At 45.8% G+C, this 19,497-nt stretch overlaps 1 protein-coding gene across 3 annotated transcripts in view; it reads right to left on the bottom strand.

Annotated features, from left to right (window-relative positions):
• Window positions 1-10,126: 10,126 nt before the first annotated feature.
• The window catches only part of TESK2 (testis associated actin remodelling kinase 2), a 123,164-nt gene continuing 113,793 nt past the window's right edge, over window positions 10,127-19,497 (bottom strand). For all 3 annotated transcript variants that reach the window (XM_077825442.1, XM_077825441.1, XM_077825443.1), the window contains 2 exons: window positions 19,340-19,487; window positions 10,127-15,288 (listed from right to left, as the gene is read on the bottom strand). In XM_077825442.1, coding sequence (XP_077681568.1) covers window positions 14,285-15,288; window positions 19,340-19,487 — 1,152 coding nt within the window. In that variant the 3' untranslated portion in view covers window positions 10,127-14,284. The remainder of the gene's footprint in view (window positions 15,289-19,339; window positions 19,488-19,497) is intronic.

Here is a 19,497-nt window from a genome sequence, read left to right as displayed (position 1 = left end):
AATCACACCCCCTTGTTCCACCACCAAGGTACTTGTTCCATACAGTGGGGAAACTGAGGTACAAGCACGGTATTCAGACAAAACATTAAGAGCATTCCCACTTTGTCACTGTGTTTTTTCCTCGTTCAGTGTGTAGCATTGGGGAGGGGGCAGGTGAGAGCAGAGCCCTATAAAGGCAGCCAGCACACAGAGCTGTAAATGGGAGTTTGGGGAAGGGGTGTTTTGGGTGGTTTTCTCTTTTTCCTTGGCAGGACTTCAGGTGGGAAAGCTGTTACAGCTACTGCGGCAGCAGAGGTAGTGACCCGAGCAATGGAAGAGACGATGAAGATGACCGGATGTGGAAGCTGCAGGATGTACATGATCCCAGCACAGGTACCTGCAAAGAGCTTTGTATGAAGTGTTGCCTGATAGAGCTGATGGAAGAGAAGATCCAAGGCTTGGAGATCAGGTGGAAAAGATGGTTGAGTTTCGAAGGAGGTTTGAGCAGATGATGGAGCAAAGGCACAAGAAGGCTGAAGGGATGAGTCAAGACTTGTAGGTGCCAGCTGGACTGAAGAACTCAATGGGGAGACTGCTGGGTGAGGAAAGTGAGTGGTGGAAGCGTGCGACTACTACAAGAACCAGGCAGAGGAAAAGACCAGCTAGGGAAGGAAAATTAGAGATCAGGAACAGGTCTGCCGAGCTGGAAAATGAGGAAGGGGCACAGCAGCCAGTAACGGAAGGAAGGAGGGCAAGGAAGAGAAGAGCAGAGCGGTTAGTTCTGTAAGAAGAGGGGAAGAGCCATTGGAGATACCCAGAGTTCAGAGCTCCAGGGGGATTCAGAATGACTCGCAGAAAATGGCAAGGGAGAATAAAAGACAAGGAGTCACAGCCAGGAAGGACAGGAGGAAGGCTGGAGAATCATGCCATCACCAGGAAAAGGCAGGTCCATGTGATTTGAGGACTCTCTACTAAGAAGCATACAGAGGCCTGGCACCAGAGCTGATCCAGAGACCAGAAGGCTGAGCTATCTGCTAAGATACAGGATGTGGTCCTGAAGCTGAAGAAGAATCTAATGGGAGCAGGAAAGAATCCACTGATTGTGTCATTTGTTCCCATATGAAGGGCAGCTAGATTCTCGCTGGAACGTATCAAGGGGGACTGTGCCAGGCTAGGGACGATGCTTAAAGAAATGGAGGCTCAGGTGACTTTGAGTCGGATTCTACCTGTCCTTAGAGGAGGAGGAGAAAAGCGAGACAAGATTATGATTCTCAAGAGATGGCTCAGGCAGTGGTGCTATAAGGAGGGCTTGGGTTGTTTGACCGCTGGTCAGAGGACAGTTCTCATGGGACGGACTCCACCGGAGTAGGGGGGGAAATAGACTTCTGCGATGGAGGTTGAGACAACTCATTAAAAGAGCTTTAAACTAGGAACTCAGAGTTGGGCGATGCTCATATGATCTCCACACCCGATTTTAACATTGGGAGGGAGGAAAATCAAGTAAGAACGGACACAGCACTGGAGAAAGGAACAGCAGTGGGTAGGAGAATGGACGGTAAGATGAAGGACCGTGCTGATACCAGTCAGGTGACGCTGGCAGTAGCATGACCGTACCCAACCGGGCGAGGAATGTCGGTGGAGCCAAGCAGCAACAGTTAAGATGTTTGTTCGCCAGTGCAAGGAGCCTGGGTAATAAAATGGAGGAACCGGAGCTATTGGTGCAGGAAGTGAAACCAGGTGTTCTAAGGATAACAGCAAGCTGGTGGAATTGTCCTGCCTGGAGTACAGGGATCGAGGGGTATGTGCTCTTCAGGAAAGACACAGGTTAGGTGGTGGCTTAGTACTGTATCTTAATGATGAGCAAGGCTATGTTTTAGTCACGGCTATTTTTAGTAGAAGTCATGGACAGGTCATGGGCAGTAAACACAAATTCACAGCCTGTGACCTGTCCATGAGTTTTACTATATACCCCTGACTAAAATGGGGGGGGGGGGTTGCTATGGGGGGGCATGGCCAGGGGGGGCACGGTGCTGCAGGTGCTTGGGGGCAATTGGGGGGGGACTGGGGCAGGCTCCCTACCTGGCTCCTGGGAAGCAGCAAGCCCAGCAACAGGTGTTGCTCCACCCCATGCCCTGGTTCTGCAGCTCCCATTGGCTGGGAACCACGGCCAATGGGAGCTGTGGGGGCGGTGCTGCGGGCACAGGCAGCATGAGCAGCTAGGAGCTGAAGGAAAGGAGTTGCTGTCACCCTTTCGGGGAGCCCCCTCCTCAGGTAAGCACCGCACCCCAGTCCTGAGCCCCCCACACCCAAACTCCTGCTGCTGGGGGGGCGGAGGGGGCCAAGACTGCCCCAGCAGTGGTGGGTGTGCCTGGCCGGGGGGCCGCCTGAGCCACTCAGGTAGCCCCCGGGCCAGGTGCACCGACCGCTGCAGAAGTCACAGAGATCACTGAATCCGTGACTTTTTTGTGACCTCGGTGACAAACACAGAGCCTTAATGCTGAGGTAGACTCTAAAGAAATTAGAAGTGATGAAATAGAGGAGAGAGTTTGTTTGGGCCAAAATCACATTAGGGAAGAAAGTTACTGGAGGGTCCCCTAATACAGTGTTGGGGTGTTCCTGACCACCAGGATCTGATTTATATATGGATCAAAACCTCTGTTTTTAATGAAATAAATACTCCTGGGAATTGTGATTATGGGAGACGAACTTCCCAGCTGTAGCTTGCAGGACAAGTACTACTGATAATAGTAGGGCCCAGGTTTTCTGGGATGTGATGGCTGACAGATTTCTTCACCAAATAGTTGTTGAACCAACAAGATGTGATGCCATTTTAGATTTGGTATGGGTGAGGAGCGAGGACCTCATCGAAGAACTGGTCGTAGGGGACAACCTTGGTTTGGGTGACCATGAGCTAATTCAGTTTAGACTAAATGGAAGGATAAACAAAAACAAGTCTGCAACAAAGGTCCTGGATTTCAAAAGAGGTAACTTAAAAAAAATTAAGGGACTGAGTCAGGGAAGTGGACTGGACTGAAAAACTCAGGGATCTGAATGTGTAGGAGGCTTGGAATTACTTTGTCAAAGTTGCAGAAGCTCTCTGAAGCAAGGGGGAAAAAATCGTAGATAAGACTGCATGTCAGTCACAGAGTCCATGACTTCTACAGGGGATAGTGTGGTTGGCTCAGCAGCAGCAGTTTGGGTTTGTGGGAGGGGGCTCAGGGCTGGGGCAAGGAGTTGAGGGGCAGGGTGGCGCTTACCTGGGGTGTCCCTGGCTCCCACAGGCATGCCCCTGCAGCTCCTAGGCGGAGGAGCCAGGAGGCTCCGTGCACTGCCTGTGACTGCAGGCGCCGCCCCTGCAGCTCCCATTGGCTGTGATGGGAGCTGTGGAACAGGCATTTGTGGCAGGAGCAGTGCATGGAGTCCCCTGGCCACCCCTCCCCCTAGGAGCTGCAGGGACATGCCAGTTGGAGCCAGGTAGGGAGCCTGCCACCCCCACCCCCTTCTGTGCTCCTGGCCCAAGTTTTAATCAGGGGTATATAGTAAAAATCATGGACAGGTCAGGGGCGGTAAATTTTTGTGTACAGCCTGTGACCTGTCCATGACTTTTATTAAAAATGCCCGTGAGCAGAACGTAGCCTTACTCCTAGGGAATGTTTGCAGACCAAGCTGGATGAGCAAACACATCAAACAGGTGATTGAGAGAAAGCCGAAAGCCTACAAGGAATAGAAGCTGGGATGGATCAGCAAGGAAAGCTACTTCTTGGAGGTTGGAAAGTGTAGGGATAAAGGGCACAGCCAAAAGCCAAGCAGAGCTGGACCTTGCAAAGGGCATTAAAGCCAATAATAAAAGCTTCTGGAGCCCTCTCGAAGAAGGAAAGTGGGGGGACTGCTCGGCACTGAGGATGGGATAGAGATTAAAGATTACCTAGGCGTGGCCCGACACCTAAACAAATACTTTGCCTCAGGTTTTTATGAGGCGAGTGGAGAGTTCAGGGGTAGTGGCATAGTGCCTAATGGCAACGAGGATACAGAGGCAGAAATTACCACAGCCGAGGTGGCAGTCAAACTCAAACAGCTTAACAGTACTGTGGAGGGTGGATAATCGCGAAGAATATTAAAGGAACTGGCCCATGAAATTACAAGTCTAAGAGCAAGGATTTTTAATGAATCTTATTTCAGGGGTTGTACCCTATGACTGGAGAATCACTAAAATAGTTCCTGTTTTTAAGAAAGGGGGAAAATCAGCTGGGAAACTACAGGCCTGTTAATTTGACCTTAATTGTATGGAAGGTCTTGGAACAAATTGTGAAAGAGAAAGTAGTTAAGGACATAGAGGTGAACAGTGAGTGGGATAAAATACGTGGTTTTACAAAAGATAGATCGTGAGAAGAGAACTGATTGTGTAGACGAGGGAAACACAGATCTAATCTACCTGGATTTCAGTAAGACGTCTGATACAGTTTTCACTTGGAGTTAAATTGGAGAAGATGGGGATTAATATGAGAACTGAAAGATGGATAAGGAACTGGTTAAAGGGGAGACTACAATGGGCCATATTGAAAGGTGAACTGTCAGGCTCGAGGGAGGTTTCTAGTGGAATTTCTCAGGGACTGGTTTTGGGACCAACCTTTCACATTTTTATTACTGCCCTTGGCACAAAGTGAGAATGTGCTAATAAAATTTGTGATGGGACGAAGCTGGGAGGTCATACAGGAGGATCTGGATGACCTTGTAAACTGGATTCAGAGTAACAGCCGTGTTAGTCTGTATTCGCAAAAAGAAAAGGAGTACTTGTGGCACCTTAGAGACTAACCAATTTATTTGAGCATAAGCTTTCGTGAGCTACATCCAATAAAGTGAGCTGTAGCTCACGAAAGCTCATGCTCAAATAAATTGGTTAGTCTCTAAGGTGCCACAAGTACTCCTTTTCTTCTTGTAAACTGGAGTAATAAGAAATGGGATGATATTTAATAATGCAAGGTCAGGCATTTAGGGACTAACAAAAGGATTTTTGCTATAAGCTGGGGATGTATCAGTTGGAAGTGACAGAGGAGGAGAAAGAGCTGGGTGTATTAGTTGATCACAGAATGACTATGAGCTGCCAATGTGATATGGCTGTAAAATAGTCTTAGGTGAGGTATTTCCAGTAGAGACAGGGCAGTGTTGAGACCTCACCTGGCATACTGGGTGCAGATCTGGTCTCCATGTGTAAGAAAGATGAATTCAAACTGGAACAGGTGCAAAGAAGGGCTGGATGATCTGAGGAAAAAACCTACCTTGAGAGCTTGCAGGCTGAGGGGAGAGATGATTGCACTCTATGAATACACCAGAGGGATAAATACCAGGGGAGGGAGAGGAGTTATTTAAGTTAGCACCAATGTGGTCCCCAGAACAAATGGATATAAACAGGTATCTACAAGTTCTGGCTTGAAATTAGGTGAAGGTTTTTAAGGAGTGAAACTGCCTTCCAAGGGGAGCAGTGGGGGGTAAAAAATCTAACTGGCTTCAAGACTGAGCTGGATAAGTTGATGGAGGGCATGGTGTGATGGGACTGCCTACAATGGCATGTGGCTCACTGGTGACTGCCAGTAGCAAAAATCCATCAATGGCCAGAGACAGGACAGGCGATGGAGGGGGCTCTGAGTTCTCTCCAGAGAATTCCCTCCAGAGAATTCTCACTGCCTGGTGGGTCTTGCACACCTCATCAGGGTCTAACTGATTGCAATGTTTGGGGTCTGGAAGGAATTGCCCCCTGGGTCAGATTGGCAGAAACCCTGGGGGGGGGGTTTGCCTCCTCTGCAGCATGGGGCACGGAGCACTTGCAGGTTTAAACCAGTGTCAATGGTGGATTCTCTAACTTGAAGTCTTTAAATCAAGATTTGAGGACTCCAGTAGCTCAGCCAGAGGTTAGGGGTCTATTTCAGGAATGGGCAGGTGAAGTTCTGTGGCCCCTTCTGACCTTAAAGTCTATGAGTAATGTGTGGCTTTTAGAGCACCTGAATAGTTGCCCTTTAAACAGAAAGTGACACTCAACCTGAAGTAAAGCAGAGCTGTGACTCTGCTACACAGGAAATTGAGGCATAACTAGTAAGAGAACTTAAAGTATTTAAGTCTCACCTACTGGACCATGCTGCACTTCCCAGAAAGGGCCTGCTGGGAAAAGGCCCTCATCCATGTCTAGAAAGAGGCGTACATCCCTATCATAGCACAAAGCCAGCTTGCGCTCTTCCTTGCTGATTATAACTAGAGTAGTTCTCTATTCTTGTCCTACCATCTTTCCTTCACTCTTATTCCCACCATTTTAGCCAGTGTTTCATCTGGTCTTGAATTTCATTTCTTGGGAGGTCACAACTGTGCTACAGTAGCAGAAGACTGTTGTGGGAAATAGGGAAAATACTGACCCAGGGCCCATGGACACTGGTCAAGAGTAACCAAATACAGCAAGAGCCTGGTACAGTTCAGCAGGAAGGAATGATTTTTAAAGCAGCCAAGTTGTGGTCAACCCCTACCTAACAGTAGGCTTCTCCATCTCTCACTGGAGCAGGATTCAGATTCTAAAGGTCAGAAGAGACCATTGTGATCATCTAGTCTCACCGTCAGTACAACACAGGCCACAGAACATCCCCAAAATAACTCCTAGAGCAGAGCTTTGAGAAAACCATCCAGTCTTGATTTTCAAATGGTCAGTAGTAAATTGTTCCAGTGGTTAATTACTCAGTCTTAAAAAATTACCCCTTATTTCCAATCTGACTTTGTCTAGTTTGAATTTCCAGCCACTGGATTGTTATACCTTTCTCTGCCAGATTGAAGAACTCATTATATAGTATTTTCCCCTGTAGGTTCCTATAGACTACAGTATAGGCTGGATGAATGGACTATAAGATGGATAGAAAGCTGGCTAGATTGTCGGGCTCAATGGGTAGTGATCAATGGCTCCATGTCTGGTTGGCAGCCGGTATCAAGTGGAGTGCCCCAAGGGTCGGTCCTCAGGCTGGTTTTGTTCAATATCTTCATTAATGATCTGGAGGATGGTGTGGATTGCACCCTCAGCAAGTTTGCAGATGACATTAACTGGGAGGAGAGGTAGATACGCTGGAGAGTAGGGATAGGATACAGAGGGCCCTAGACAAATTAGAGGATTGGGCCAAAAGAAATCTGATGAGGTTCAACAAGGACAAGTGCAGAGTCCTGCACTTAGGACGGAAGAATCCCATGCACCGCTACAGACTAGGGACCGAATGGCTTGGCAACAGTTCTGCAGAAAAGGACCTAGGGGTTACAGTGGACAAGAAGCTGGATATGAGTCAACAGTGTGCCCTTATTGCCAAGAAGGCCAATGGCATTTTGGGATGTATATGTAAGGGCATTGACAGCACATCGAGGGATGTGATCGTTCCCCTCTATTCGACATTGGTGAGGCCTCATCTGGAGTACTGTGACCAGTTTTGGGCCCCACACTACAAGAAGGATGTGGAAAAAGTCCAGAGGAGGGCAACAGAAATGATTAGGGGACTGGAACACATGCCTTATGAGGAGAGGCTGAGGGAACTGGGATTGTTTAGTCTGCGGAAGAGAAGAATGAGGGGGGATTTGATAGCTGCTTTCAACTAGCTGAAAGGGGGTTCCAAAGAGGATGGATCTAGACTGTTCTCAGTGGTAGCTGATGACAGAACAAGGAGTAATGGTCTCAAGTTGCAGTGGGGGAGGTTTAAGTTGGATATTAGGAAAAACTTTTTCACTAGGAGGGTGGTGAAACACTGGAATGCATTACCTAGGGAGGTGGTGGAATCTCCTTCCATAGATATTTTTAAGGTCAGGCTTGACAAAGCCCTGGCTGGGATGATTTAGTTGGGGATTGGTCCTGCTTTGAGCAGGGGGTTGGACTAGATGACCTCCTGAGGTCCCTTCCAACCCTGATATTCTATGACTCTAATCAAAGCAACCATCAACCTTTCCTTGGTTAGTCTCAAAGAGCTTACTCTATTTAGCTTATCACCGTAAGGCAGGTTTTCTAATCCTTTAATCATTCTTGTGGGTCTTCTGTGACCCCTCTCCAGTTTATCATTCTTCTTGAATTATAGACACTAGACCTGTGTACACAATTCCAGCTGTGGTTACACTGGTGCCAAATACAGAGGTTAAATAACCTCTCTACTCCTACTCAAAGTTCCCATTTATGCATCTGAGGATCACATCAGCTCTTTGTTCACAGCATCTCACTGGGAGCTCGTGTTCAGCTGATTATCCATCCCCAGATCAGAATCACTGCTTCCCAAGAGAGAATCCCCCAGCCTGTAACATTTAGCCATATTAAAATGCATATTGTTTGCTTGCACTCAGCTTACCAAACAATCCAGATCACACTGTGTAAAGTGACCTGTCCTGTTATTTACCGCTTCCTGCCCCCGTTTTTGCGTCGTCTGCAAACTTTGTGATAATTTTGTTTTCTTTAATAAAAATATGACCTAGCATGAGGCCAAAAACTGATCATTGCAGGAACTCAAGAGAAACACACCTATTTGATTTACAATTCCATTTTGAGACCTATCAGCCAGCTTTTAGCCTACTGAATGCATGCCGTATCACGTTATGTGGTACCAAATCAAATACCTTACAATACTGTGAGTGTATTAAAACACTATTAGCTGCCAAGGCATCTAGCCCAGGGGTTCTCTCAACAAATGTTCTGGTGGCCTGAGTGTGGCCACCGACTCTTGCTGGTGGCCGCTCTGACAATTTTTCCTAAAATACTTAAAACTTTAGGAAAAACTAACATATGCCCGTAGACGAGTCCAATCCATTGTAATCTATTTAAGCATGGTGTTTTTGCAGACTCAAAAATAACGTTCAGTTGTCCCTATTCTTTACTGGACCTAAACAGAAACAGGTGCTTGACATGGTTTGCTGTTTTGGGTTGATGATTTTTTATTTTGGAGACTTGCTAGCTAGTAAATCCGCTATTGTGAAAAGTGATATTTGTTAATACCACATTTCACAGCCGATTTACTCAGCCCTGGCAAGCTGGGGGACAAATTAAGCCCTAGATGGGGAGGTGGATAAGGAGGCAGAGGGCCAGCGGCAACGGGGGGCGGGGGTGTGTGGCTGGAAATGGAGCCCTCTGTTCCAAGCCCTGTGGCTGGGAATGGAGCCCTCCATCACATGGCCAGAGCCTGCCACCTACCACTGAAGCCCAAGCCTCACCGCCCCGGGAAGGTGGGAAACTCACACTGGTTGCCTGCTGGTACAGTGTTTGTGGTTCCAGAAGGGGCCCGGGATTTGCCCTGCTAGTGACCCTGGGGGAGGGAGGGGTGGCTGCTTTGCCCCCCACCAAGGCAGCTGTGGCCACTAGAAAAGCCCCTGGTGGCCACATGCAAGAACCGCTGGTCTAGCCCATCTCCAGATTATGCCTGTGCCTATACAAAGCTTTAGGACAGAGCCATGCCTTGTCCACTTTAGTGCTGAAATGGCTCAAAGCCCTGCTGCTTCCACCACTTCCCTTGGGGCGTATGTATTTATAAAGGCTAAAACAGCAACTAAGTGATCACAACCCCACGTGTACATACACAAAACACCTACCACAGTGAGCATCCCTCACCTGGCTTTACTGCAGTCTAGGTGTCTTATTTCTATTGTAGATAAGTTCTTCAGGGGTATTTAAGCATCTAACTCTCTCTGAAATCAATGGGAGTTAAGTGCCTTTGAGGAGATGAACCAGCTCTCACTGAAATCAATGGGAGTTAGATGCTTTTAAATACCTTTGACGATCTAGGCCCTTGTCTCATTTCATCCCTCTACAGTACCATACATGCTCCTGGTTTTCTGTCCTTTGGCAATACCATCGCTGTCTGCCAAAGAACAAGGTAGGCTGCTAATGCTGTGGGGCAGTCCATTTCCAGGTGCTGAGCAGCATAAGACACTTCGGGAAGAGACAATGGATAAGTAACCTGGACGCCAACATTGCCCTGCGTAGGATGCACGTGGGAGGCTGTTTTTTTTTTCTGGTACCACTGCATGTAACTCAGCACTTTACAAATAAAGGCGCTATATGAAACCAAATTTGTATTTCATACCTAGGAACTGTGAACACTTTAATGAGCTTATAGGATAGTCAGTTTTTCCACTTTTGTCCTCTTGACCACAAGAATCATTGTTTTCTTTTATTTTTATTTTGAAAGCAAGTTGGGAAACAGTTTACAAAAACTGACCAAGAAAAAAAATTATGAAAATATTTAACTAGATTCATCTTTGGTTACTTCTTATTGCAGTTCCAATAAAACATACACCATTTCCATAGTTCAAAAAACATCAAAAGTCAGAAGATCAATCAACATAAAAACAAGATTTGCTTTCTTTACATATTCATAAATATCCCCAATATTAGAAAAAACTTGTTTTGCAAAGATTTTTTTCTGGCAGTGTTAACTTACTATTGTACACAGGCTACAAACTTCTTCCTAAGCCTTTAATTACAAGTTTAGCTATTTACAGACTGCAAAATATTAAGACATAAAACTCCTTCATAAATATGAAAATAGATCATCTTGCAAAGATCTTTAAACTTATTTAATCAAATATCCACCTGCCCAAAAAGGTTATTTGTTTTTGCATAGAAATGTAGTGACATGCGGTATAACAATAGCATTAAGTGCAAACAGGAATTATTCAAGTGTCTTTAGTTGTACTGGCAAGAAACGTTCTGTATAGCAACACCTTTCAACAAAGCAGAATAAACCTATTGTAGCCCTTTGCCCTGCATCTGCTTCTTGTCAGGGGCAGCAATTTACCATATGTGCTCTCTTTCTTGTATGTCACCAATCAACAACAAAATAGCTTATAACAGACATTTAAATGAATCCAACATAGAAACAGCTAAAGTGAATTTAAGTTAGATTTCTTAAGGAGACGTAGCAGTGTCTAGAAATAGTTTAAAAAGCCAGAATTGCATCTATTAGAAAAGTCAAAAACATGATAAAATTCAATCGGAACAAAACAACTTTTAATCGCATTACTGTAAAAAGAGGGGTTTGCCTGAACTCATTTTTAGCAGTTTGTATTAATGGTCATCAGTAGCTGGGAGAAGCTGCCTCACAGTATGGGCTACTAGTTATTCCACGTAGGACAACAGCATCTGTGGAGGGACGAGCGACCAAGCTCCATCTAACCAATCTAGTCTGGCTCTGCGTGGCCAGATGGACAGTTAACGATTAGTGTTAACCAAATCAGACCGCAGAAAGACTTGGTTTTCTGAGAGACTTACCAATTGAAAAACCAGACTTCCATTCACGTGCCACTCCCACACATAACCTGGTACTTGGGAAAGACGGCATGTTAACAGTCCAGCACCATTCCTTGGCATTTCCATCTCTGTGACCTATCTCCAACTTGGCACCGCGGGCTGGAAGCGACAGGGCCGTGCCCTACACAACACAGCTGGCTTTCTGTTTAAAAAGTGGAATACTTTTCCCCCCAACTAAAATTATTTTAGCCATGGTGTTTATACAACAGCTGGGGAATACAGATTTTAAAAGATACTGAAGCAAGGAAGCAATTCACCCAGGGCAGGAAAAGTCAGTCTGACTGGAGCCATGGATGTATCCCATGCCTGTCAACACAAGAGCTTCACAGTCAAGTTTAACAGAAGAGCTGAAAGCAGAGCTTCCGGTGCAACAGGCATCCCCAGCGAGATGCTGTTGCAACAGCATCATTGTTTTAAGATCTAACAAACACAAAAGCAAACGAGGCGTGATTTCTTTACTCAGTCTCTCCACTGGGACTGAAGGGAGAAGTAGGATGCTGGTTAGATTCCCTGCAATCCAGTGAAGCTTCCAAATATAAACACTTCTTGTTATTGCTCATTTGCCTGAAGTCACAAACCTAACCCTGCCTTGTGACAATAGCAGCTGGTGAGGATGGTTTCCTTTGCGAATGGCTACAATTGTAAAACAAGCATCAGCTGGATGATTGTTACTTTGATTAGCTAGATAGTTTCTCAGCCTTGAACAGAAACTGCATGTAAGTGGGTAGCACCTGCCAGCCAAGAAGCTCCATACTCTGTCGCCTCCCAACCCCCCCCATCCCCCCGAGAGGATGCACAAGGACAGAAAACCTGCCGAAGAAGAATGGAAAAGGACTGCTCTAGAAATCAGCACCTCTTTGATGGAGGGGGAGTACAGGAGCAAAGAAGGGTTAAAAGACCTTATTAGGGATACACATTTTTTCTTTCATGCTACCAAGACCTGTCCCACTGGCAAGGGCTGTGCTAAGGAATTCAAGGAGGCCCAGGGATTCCTATTTAATTCTTCACAGCCAATGGGAAGGGGCAATGCTGCTGGCCACTTTCACACAAGCACTGAGAGAGGAAATCTTAAGTAATTCATGGGCCAGGAGGCAATTTACCACCCCACAAACCCAGGATTCATCCCTCATTCTCAAACAACTTTCCTAGCTGGTCTCTAAAACCCCTTCTTCCTCATCCTCTATTTCTTTGGGGTGAGACAAGCAGAGGAATAACCTAATTTCCATCAAGGGACACTGTTGCTTTATATTTCCTCTCCCACCATCAGTGCTGAGTTCTCCCAAGGCTGCTGCATGGAAACAAGAGTTTCCACGTTAGTACTTGGGGTGAAATTCCCAAGTACCAGGGGCCATCAAGTGATACAGAGGGCCTGTTGTAAATGTCAGTCTTACAGATAAGCTGATATGTGGCCCTGTGAGAGCCCGGAATGATAATGCAGGCAAAACCCCACACATTCTAATCTCAGGAAGTGCAGGTGAAAGGACCATACAGGAAGCTGTGTAAATAGAACCACAGGACAAGCTTTCTATGTCTATCTACCACAGGGCTAGCACCTGCCTCTCAGACACACACAAATGTGCCGACAGTGGCTGGCTTTAAACACACTATTGTTTCTTTCAAATTTACATTCTGGTGGAAAAATAAAACTGCACTCAGAAGCAAATGGAGATACACCTGCCTGTTACTTTCTCTTTGCCAAAGCAATACAGAACATTGAATTTATGGGGAGAAACTGATTTTCTTCAGTGTCTCTAACAAGCTGAAAGCCTTTATCATGAGTCTGTCCTAATCCCCTTCTCAGTGAAAAGCTTCTTTAGATTTGCATGAACATCGCTGAAAGCTTTGCTGCCAACATCCATTGCACTATAGGGTTTTTATTCTTTGACAAATTTATCAATCAAGCTGCTTGGTGTAAATAGGGACAGATTGTTATTGCAGTTACACCAGCATCACATTAGGAGGAATGGGATGTTTGACAGGACGGGAAAAGGGTAACAGGACCCTTTTGTCTCTGGGTGACTGATTCGAGCCTGGCCAAGTCAGCAGTGAGTGCCGAGTTGTTCCCAGAGTGCTGTTTGGTGAGTGTATGTGGAAAGAGTTGATGGTGTCAATTCAGTTCCTCATGGACAAGTGTCCACAACACAAAGCTTTTATTTGCAGTTTCATGAGAGGCCAGTGAATGAACGTGCCTGGTGTCTGAGCTCCCCTTTCAACCCTACAGTAATCTCCCTCTGTGGCAGGTTAAGATACACAGATAGCTGCGTGTATGGGGAGAACCTAAAGTGTTGTGGCCTGTGCTGTATCTGTTCTAGGGATGCACACGGGTCTGCAGTCTCCAAGGCTGTTGAGCCAGCGTGTTTCACTGGGACTAACAGATCCTTGTATCAGAAACTGAACCCCAGGGCACAAGAAGCATACAAGAGAATAGTTTCCTCCTGTTAATCAGCAGGTACTTGGCGTGCTGCTAAGTTTTCAGACTGCTACCAGCAGAAGATTTGTGTTTTCCTTGCTTTTGAGATCAGTTTGTTCAAGAGTGTGCTGTGAGCCTGCAGATCCTGTTAGAGCTCTGAAGGCATTTATATCTGCCTAGCACTGTCCAAGAGAGAGCCTTTCTTCCAATATTAGACAAGGCTCCCAACTGAATTCACACGCACCAGCTAGACAGAGTGCTAAAGTGAAAGATGCAGGGCTGTGGTTCAAATCACTTACACACTACCAAGCTCCTGCTGCATACAGCCCTGCAATGATTATGGGACCTTGTGGGCATCCTGCCCGATGCTGGTTGCAGTAGTTGCCTCTTGTAGTGAACTAAGGGATGATGGACACATTTAAAAATAAAAAAAAAAAACAACTGTCTCTTCAGATGCGCTTTGCAGCCTCCTGTTTGATGGCCGGTTTCTATGATCCACTGAAATATCCAAGACTTAGCACTACAGGAAAAAGTTAAAAAGTAAGTGAATGGGGACAGCCTGTCCCCACAAGAATGTATCTGGGTTTTAAGCCCTCTCCTTAAATGTCACATTTTGACTGTGTGCCACCAGATGCTGACGTATTAGGAGGTGCCAGTGAAAGTGGGGCAGAGCTGTCCATATCCAGCACTTCAAATGACAACGTCTCTCTGCCCAGCTCCACAGAGGGGTTAACACTGAATGGAGATTTGGAAGCCTCTGGCAGTAAGTTCTTCCGGATCTCATCTTCCACCTCCATGTCTTCAGAGCTCGCAAACACTCTCAAGGAGCTGCCTTCCTCAGAGTTGACTGAATTCTGGGCTGAGCGCCCCTTGTATCTTAGGGACTCGGACTGAGCCTGCACTAGCGGTTGGTTATATCCTGGATCCTCACTTGTGTTTTTAACAGGACAGAATCCATTTTCCTCCTGGGACTCTGGCCAATCGGAGTAGTCCATGTCCTCCACTTGCTCTGGCACCGAAGGAGAATCCTGCCTGTGAGATCTGGCCTGAAAGGGAGGGATTTCTGATACTCCATACTTACTGCTGCTCAGGAGTTTTTGCCGCATCTCAGCCCCTAGCTGGGTCGAGTCACACCTACTGACAGTTGAACACAGACCCCCAAAAGGGACATAATCTTTATGCAGAAGTTCGGGAGAGACTGGGAGAGATCTGCACCGCCTCCCAGGGGGGAAAGAGAATTCCTGCCAGTCCGTGCTATAAACCTGCCTGGACAGGGACTGGCTAGTCTTCAGGCAGTCCTCTGCCTCTGGGGAGTGCAAGTCAAACACAAGGGAGATCACAGACTTGCTTGGCATGTCAAAAAATTTGATCTTCCCCCCCTTCAGGTCTTCCCTGGCATTGAAGGGGTTGACTTTCCGCGCCGCCCCCTTGCTTGGTGTGTAGTAGGGGTCCTGTACATTGATCTTCCGGGAGGGCTTGCGGGAGAAGATATCTGACTGACTGCGTGACAGCAAGATGTTGCGGCGTGGGCGGGGTGACTTGGGCGGGATCTTGTCATCCAGTGAACTCAATCGCTTTATTCCTTGTCCTTTTTCACTCAGCCCTGAATAGGAGAAGAGAAACACCTTTAGCTTTGTGGCCAGACATGCTGCTGGCCTGGCTCACTCCGTCTGAATCACAACCTTACAAGGAAGGGGGAAGACTCCCGACTTAAGTGATGCTCTCTTACAGGGACCATCCTCCACAAACACACGCTCTTGGGTTACCTGCACGTTCCTGTATGGGATCCCTGCGAACAAGGAAGGTTGGGAAGTTTTGTTCCCCTCATTCCCAAGTGCAGGCGTATGCTCTGAACACGGAGTGATACACATCTAGCATCCTAAAATGGAGCCATGTCCTTTTGCAACTTTTTTTTTTAATTTAAAAAGGACAACTGAAATAATCATTTAAAAGTATTGCTTCCTTGTGCTACTAACCTCTTAAATTATTTAAACTGAAATAATTCTGAAGTTTGAATTTGCTTTTCACCATTGGTGCGGTTTTACTTTCTGCACTTAACTCAGCTTGGTTGGTTTAACTATTATTTACCGTCAAATCCGTCCACACTAGAGGTAATTCTAGCGGCAATACAGCAGGGAAGTGAAAACCCAAAGGAGATGGTGGTTCTACAAACTTTGATATGAATGAAAATTTGTTCATCTGTTTTAAAATTTTTATACAAACCCTCCATTTTGAGTGGCCCTTCAAGTCCTATGTCAGTAAACTGACAGGCCAATGAACAGGTCTTTTGAAGGGGGGAGTTAGTAGGTGTTCTCTTTTTCTAGCCTCTTTTGTGTTCCATATACTAGCAGAACTAACTCAAGTGCAGGATCTGTTGAGGAAACTTACCATTAAAAAAGTTAGAGCACAAAATACTAACACAAAAACGCGATGAGTGAGGTTTTCACAAAAGCTTAAGATACCCCCGTGCTGTGAAAGGTGAAGGCAAAAAAAAAAATTCAATACATCCCTCTGGAAGTGGAGAGATTAAATTCCATATGAGCCTTCACACAGTACATTTCAGACACTAGGGAGACAATAGTTTGACTTCGTAACAAGAGATTATAAACACTGTTTAAATATGTGTAATAAAAGCTGCATCATTAAAACAGGGTGGAAAGAGATATTCACAATTATTCAGGAGGAAATTTTTAAAAAAGGCTCTCCTGAGAGTTAGCACCTGACTGCTATTGACTTTCAATTGGAGTTGGGAGCCTCTCTCTGCTTGGGGCCTCTGAAAGTCCCCCTCAGCTACCACAGGGCAATGCTGACTGATTAGGTGGGAAGTGGAATATTTTCTTCTTGGGATTTTTGTTTGCGGGATAGACACATATAGATACCTCCTTTTCCTTCAGACCCTGCTACAGTTTAGATTGTGCTCTTAAGGACATCACTGGTCCAGAGTGAAAGAGGTCAGTTAAAGAATACTGACAGGTTTCAGAGTAGCAGCCGTGTTAGGCTGTATTCGCAAAAAGAAAAGGCGTACTTGTGGCACCTTAGAGACTAACCAATTCATTTGAGCATAAGCTTTCGTGAGCTACAGCTCACTTCATCGGATGCATGCAGTGGAAAATACAGTGGGGAGATTTATATACATAGAGAACATGAAACAATGGGTGTTACCATGCACACTGTAATGAGAGTGATCATTTAAGGTGAGCTATTACCAGCAGGAGAGCGGGGGTGGGGGGGGACCTTTTGTAGTGATAATCAAGGTGGGCCGTTTCCAGCAGTTGACAAGAACGCCTGAGAAACAGTGGGGGGTAGGGGGGGGGAATAAACATGGGGAAATAGTTTTACTTTGTGTAATGACCCATCCACTCCCAGTCTCTATTCAAGCCTAAATTAATTGTATCCAGTTTGCAAATTAATTCCAATTCAGCAGTCTCTCTTTGGAGTCTGTTTTTGAAGTTTTTTTTGTTGAAGAATTGCAACTTTTAGGTCTGTAATCAAGTGACCAAAGAGACTGAAATGTTCTCCAACTGGTTTTTGAATGTTATAATTCTTGACATCTGATTTGTGTCCATTTATTCTTTTACGCAGAGACTGTCCACTTTGACCAATGTACATGCCATCATGTGCCAGCAATGCCCCTCTGCCATGTACATTGGTCAAACTGGACAGTCTCTACATAAAAGAACAAATGGACACAAATCAGACGTCAAGAATTATAACATTCAAAAACCAGTTGGAGAACACTTCAATCTCTTTCGTTACTCGATTACAGACCTAAAAGTGGCAATTCTTCAACAAAAAAATCTTCAAAAACAGACTCCAACGAGAGCCTGCTGAATTGGAATTAATTTGCAAACTGGATACAATTTACTTAGGCTTGAATAGAGACTGGGAGTGGATGGGTCATTACACAAAGTAAAACTATTTCCCCTTGTTTATTCCCTCCCGCCCCACCCCCAGATGTTCTTGTCAACTGCTGGAAATGGCCCACCTTGATCATCACTACAAAAGGCCCCCCCCCCCCCCCACTCTCCTGCTGGTAATAGCTCACCTTAAGTGACAGGTTTCAGAGTAACAGCCGTGTTAGTCTGTATTCGCAAAAAGAAAAGGAGGACTTGTGGCACCTTAGAGACTAACCAATTTATTTGAGCATAAGCTTTTGTGAGCTACAGCTCACTTGTAACACCCATTGTTTCATGTTCTCTATGTATATAAATCTCCCCACTGTATTTTCCACTGCATGCATCTGATGAAGTGAGCTGTAGCTCACGAAAGCTTATGCTCAAATAAATTGGTTAGTCTCTAAGGTGCCACAAGTCCTCCTTTTCTTTTTTTAAAGAATACTGTGTAACATCTCCCCATCACTATGGGAACCTGAGAGCTGCTGGGGAAAGAGGGAGGAAGAAAGAGTCAGCGTAAGAAGGGGAGCTTCCCATGGGACAGGCTTTCCCCCTCGCCAGCACCCCACTGGTGCACACCCTCTTGTTTTTCCACTGTTTGCAGTGTAGAACTTCTTGCTTCTTAGAAGTGGACTGTTGGGTTTCGACCCCAAAAGCCAACTCTTTATAAAAGCAGCAGACTAGTCAGACTTCTCACTATCCTGCAGCAAGCGGTCCTATCCCTCCACACACTAGGTGGCATTATGACACTGCACAGGAAGACACTCCAGGCCACCAAACATTCCCCACTGGGTTTCAGTTACAGTCTTTTCTCCAGAGCTCACAGCATTTCTGGGCAAGGGATACAAATCTTGTATCTACTGTGCCCTTTATCCTGAAGGATCCCAAAGCACTGCACAAATGCTACGTGTACATACACCAGAGTACTCTGTTTATACCAGGGTGTGGTGGGGATAAGCCATGTGTCACACTGACAAGACATGAAAAATTGCATTTATCACGCACCACTGTCTACCTCCAAATTCAATTCTGCCAGGATTAATTCTGCCATCCGACACCCTTCAGCAACTTGAGAGTCCCTGGAACCCCATCACTGCTTTACAAGGGGAGGCAACAATTATTTGTAGCTCTGGCTACTTGCAAAATTTGAGAGCTTAAAACTGTAATAGCAGGAGGTACAGCTTTTTGATTGGTTATAGAGGTATCTAAAAAATGCCCTTTCCCTCAGAGGCCTGTGCACAGTTTGACCCGTGGTACTAAGGCATCTGGCTTTACAGAAGGAAGGAAACGTACAAAAAGGGCCAGTAACTTTTGTCTGAAGTCGTTCTCTCTGGAACATGGTCTGTAAGGAATGTGTGGTATTGTGGCAGGAGATATAGAGGTCACTGTGATTAAGAGTGCCTGTCAGGGGTAGCATCTTCCTCTATATGGGCCGTATCAGCACTTTCTTGTCAGGTGCTTGAAATACCTGAGCGACAGACAGACATTGTTGGATAGACTATCAGTCCGTCTCAGAGCAGGAGCTTCTATATTCCCTTTATGATCAGATACTGCAGCAAGTGTTTTCCAGCACACTGCTCAAGATGGAGCTCATTGAAGGAACTGGGAGAAAATAAAAAAAGTCTTAAATCTTACTTCTCTGTTTTTACATTTTTTGCAGGAAGTGGGCAGAAGGAACTGTCCCTTGTGACATGAAGCACTTTATCTTCACTACAGTCATCTCTAACAGCCTTTGCAGAAATGTATCCCCCTCACTCACACCTTTGGAAATCGAGATAGGTTTTCTCTCTGGGCCGTCCAGATTCAGCAACTTCCTCTCTCTTTCAGACTCCTCGTTTCTCAGGCGGTTTAAAATCTCCCCCAGTGTTTTGACGATGTCGGCAAATGAAGGACGTAATTTTGGGTCCATCTGTGAATGT

This window comes from Eretmochelys imbricata, chromosome 8, assembly GCF_965152235.1.
Source record: "Eretmochelys imbricata isolate rEreImb1 chromosome 8, rEreImb1.hap1, whole genome shotgun sequence".
NCBI classification, from domain to species: domain Eukaryota; kingdom Metazoa; phylum Chordata; order Testudines; family Cheloniidae; genus Eretmochelys; species Eretmochelys imbricata.
This window is presented reverse-complemented; position numbering and strand designations above follow the sequence as displayed.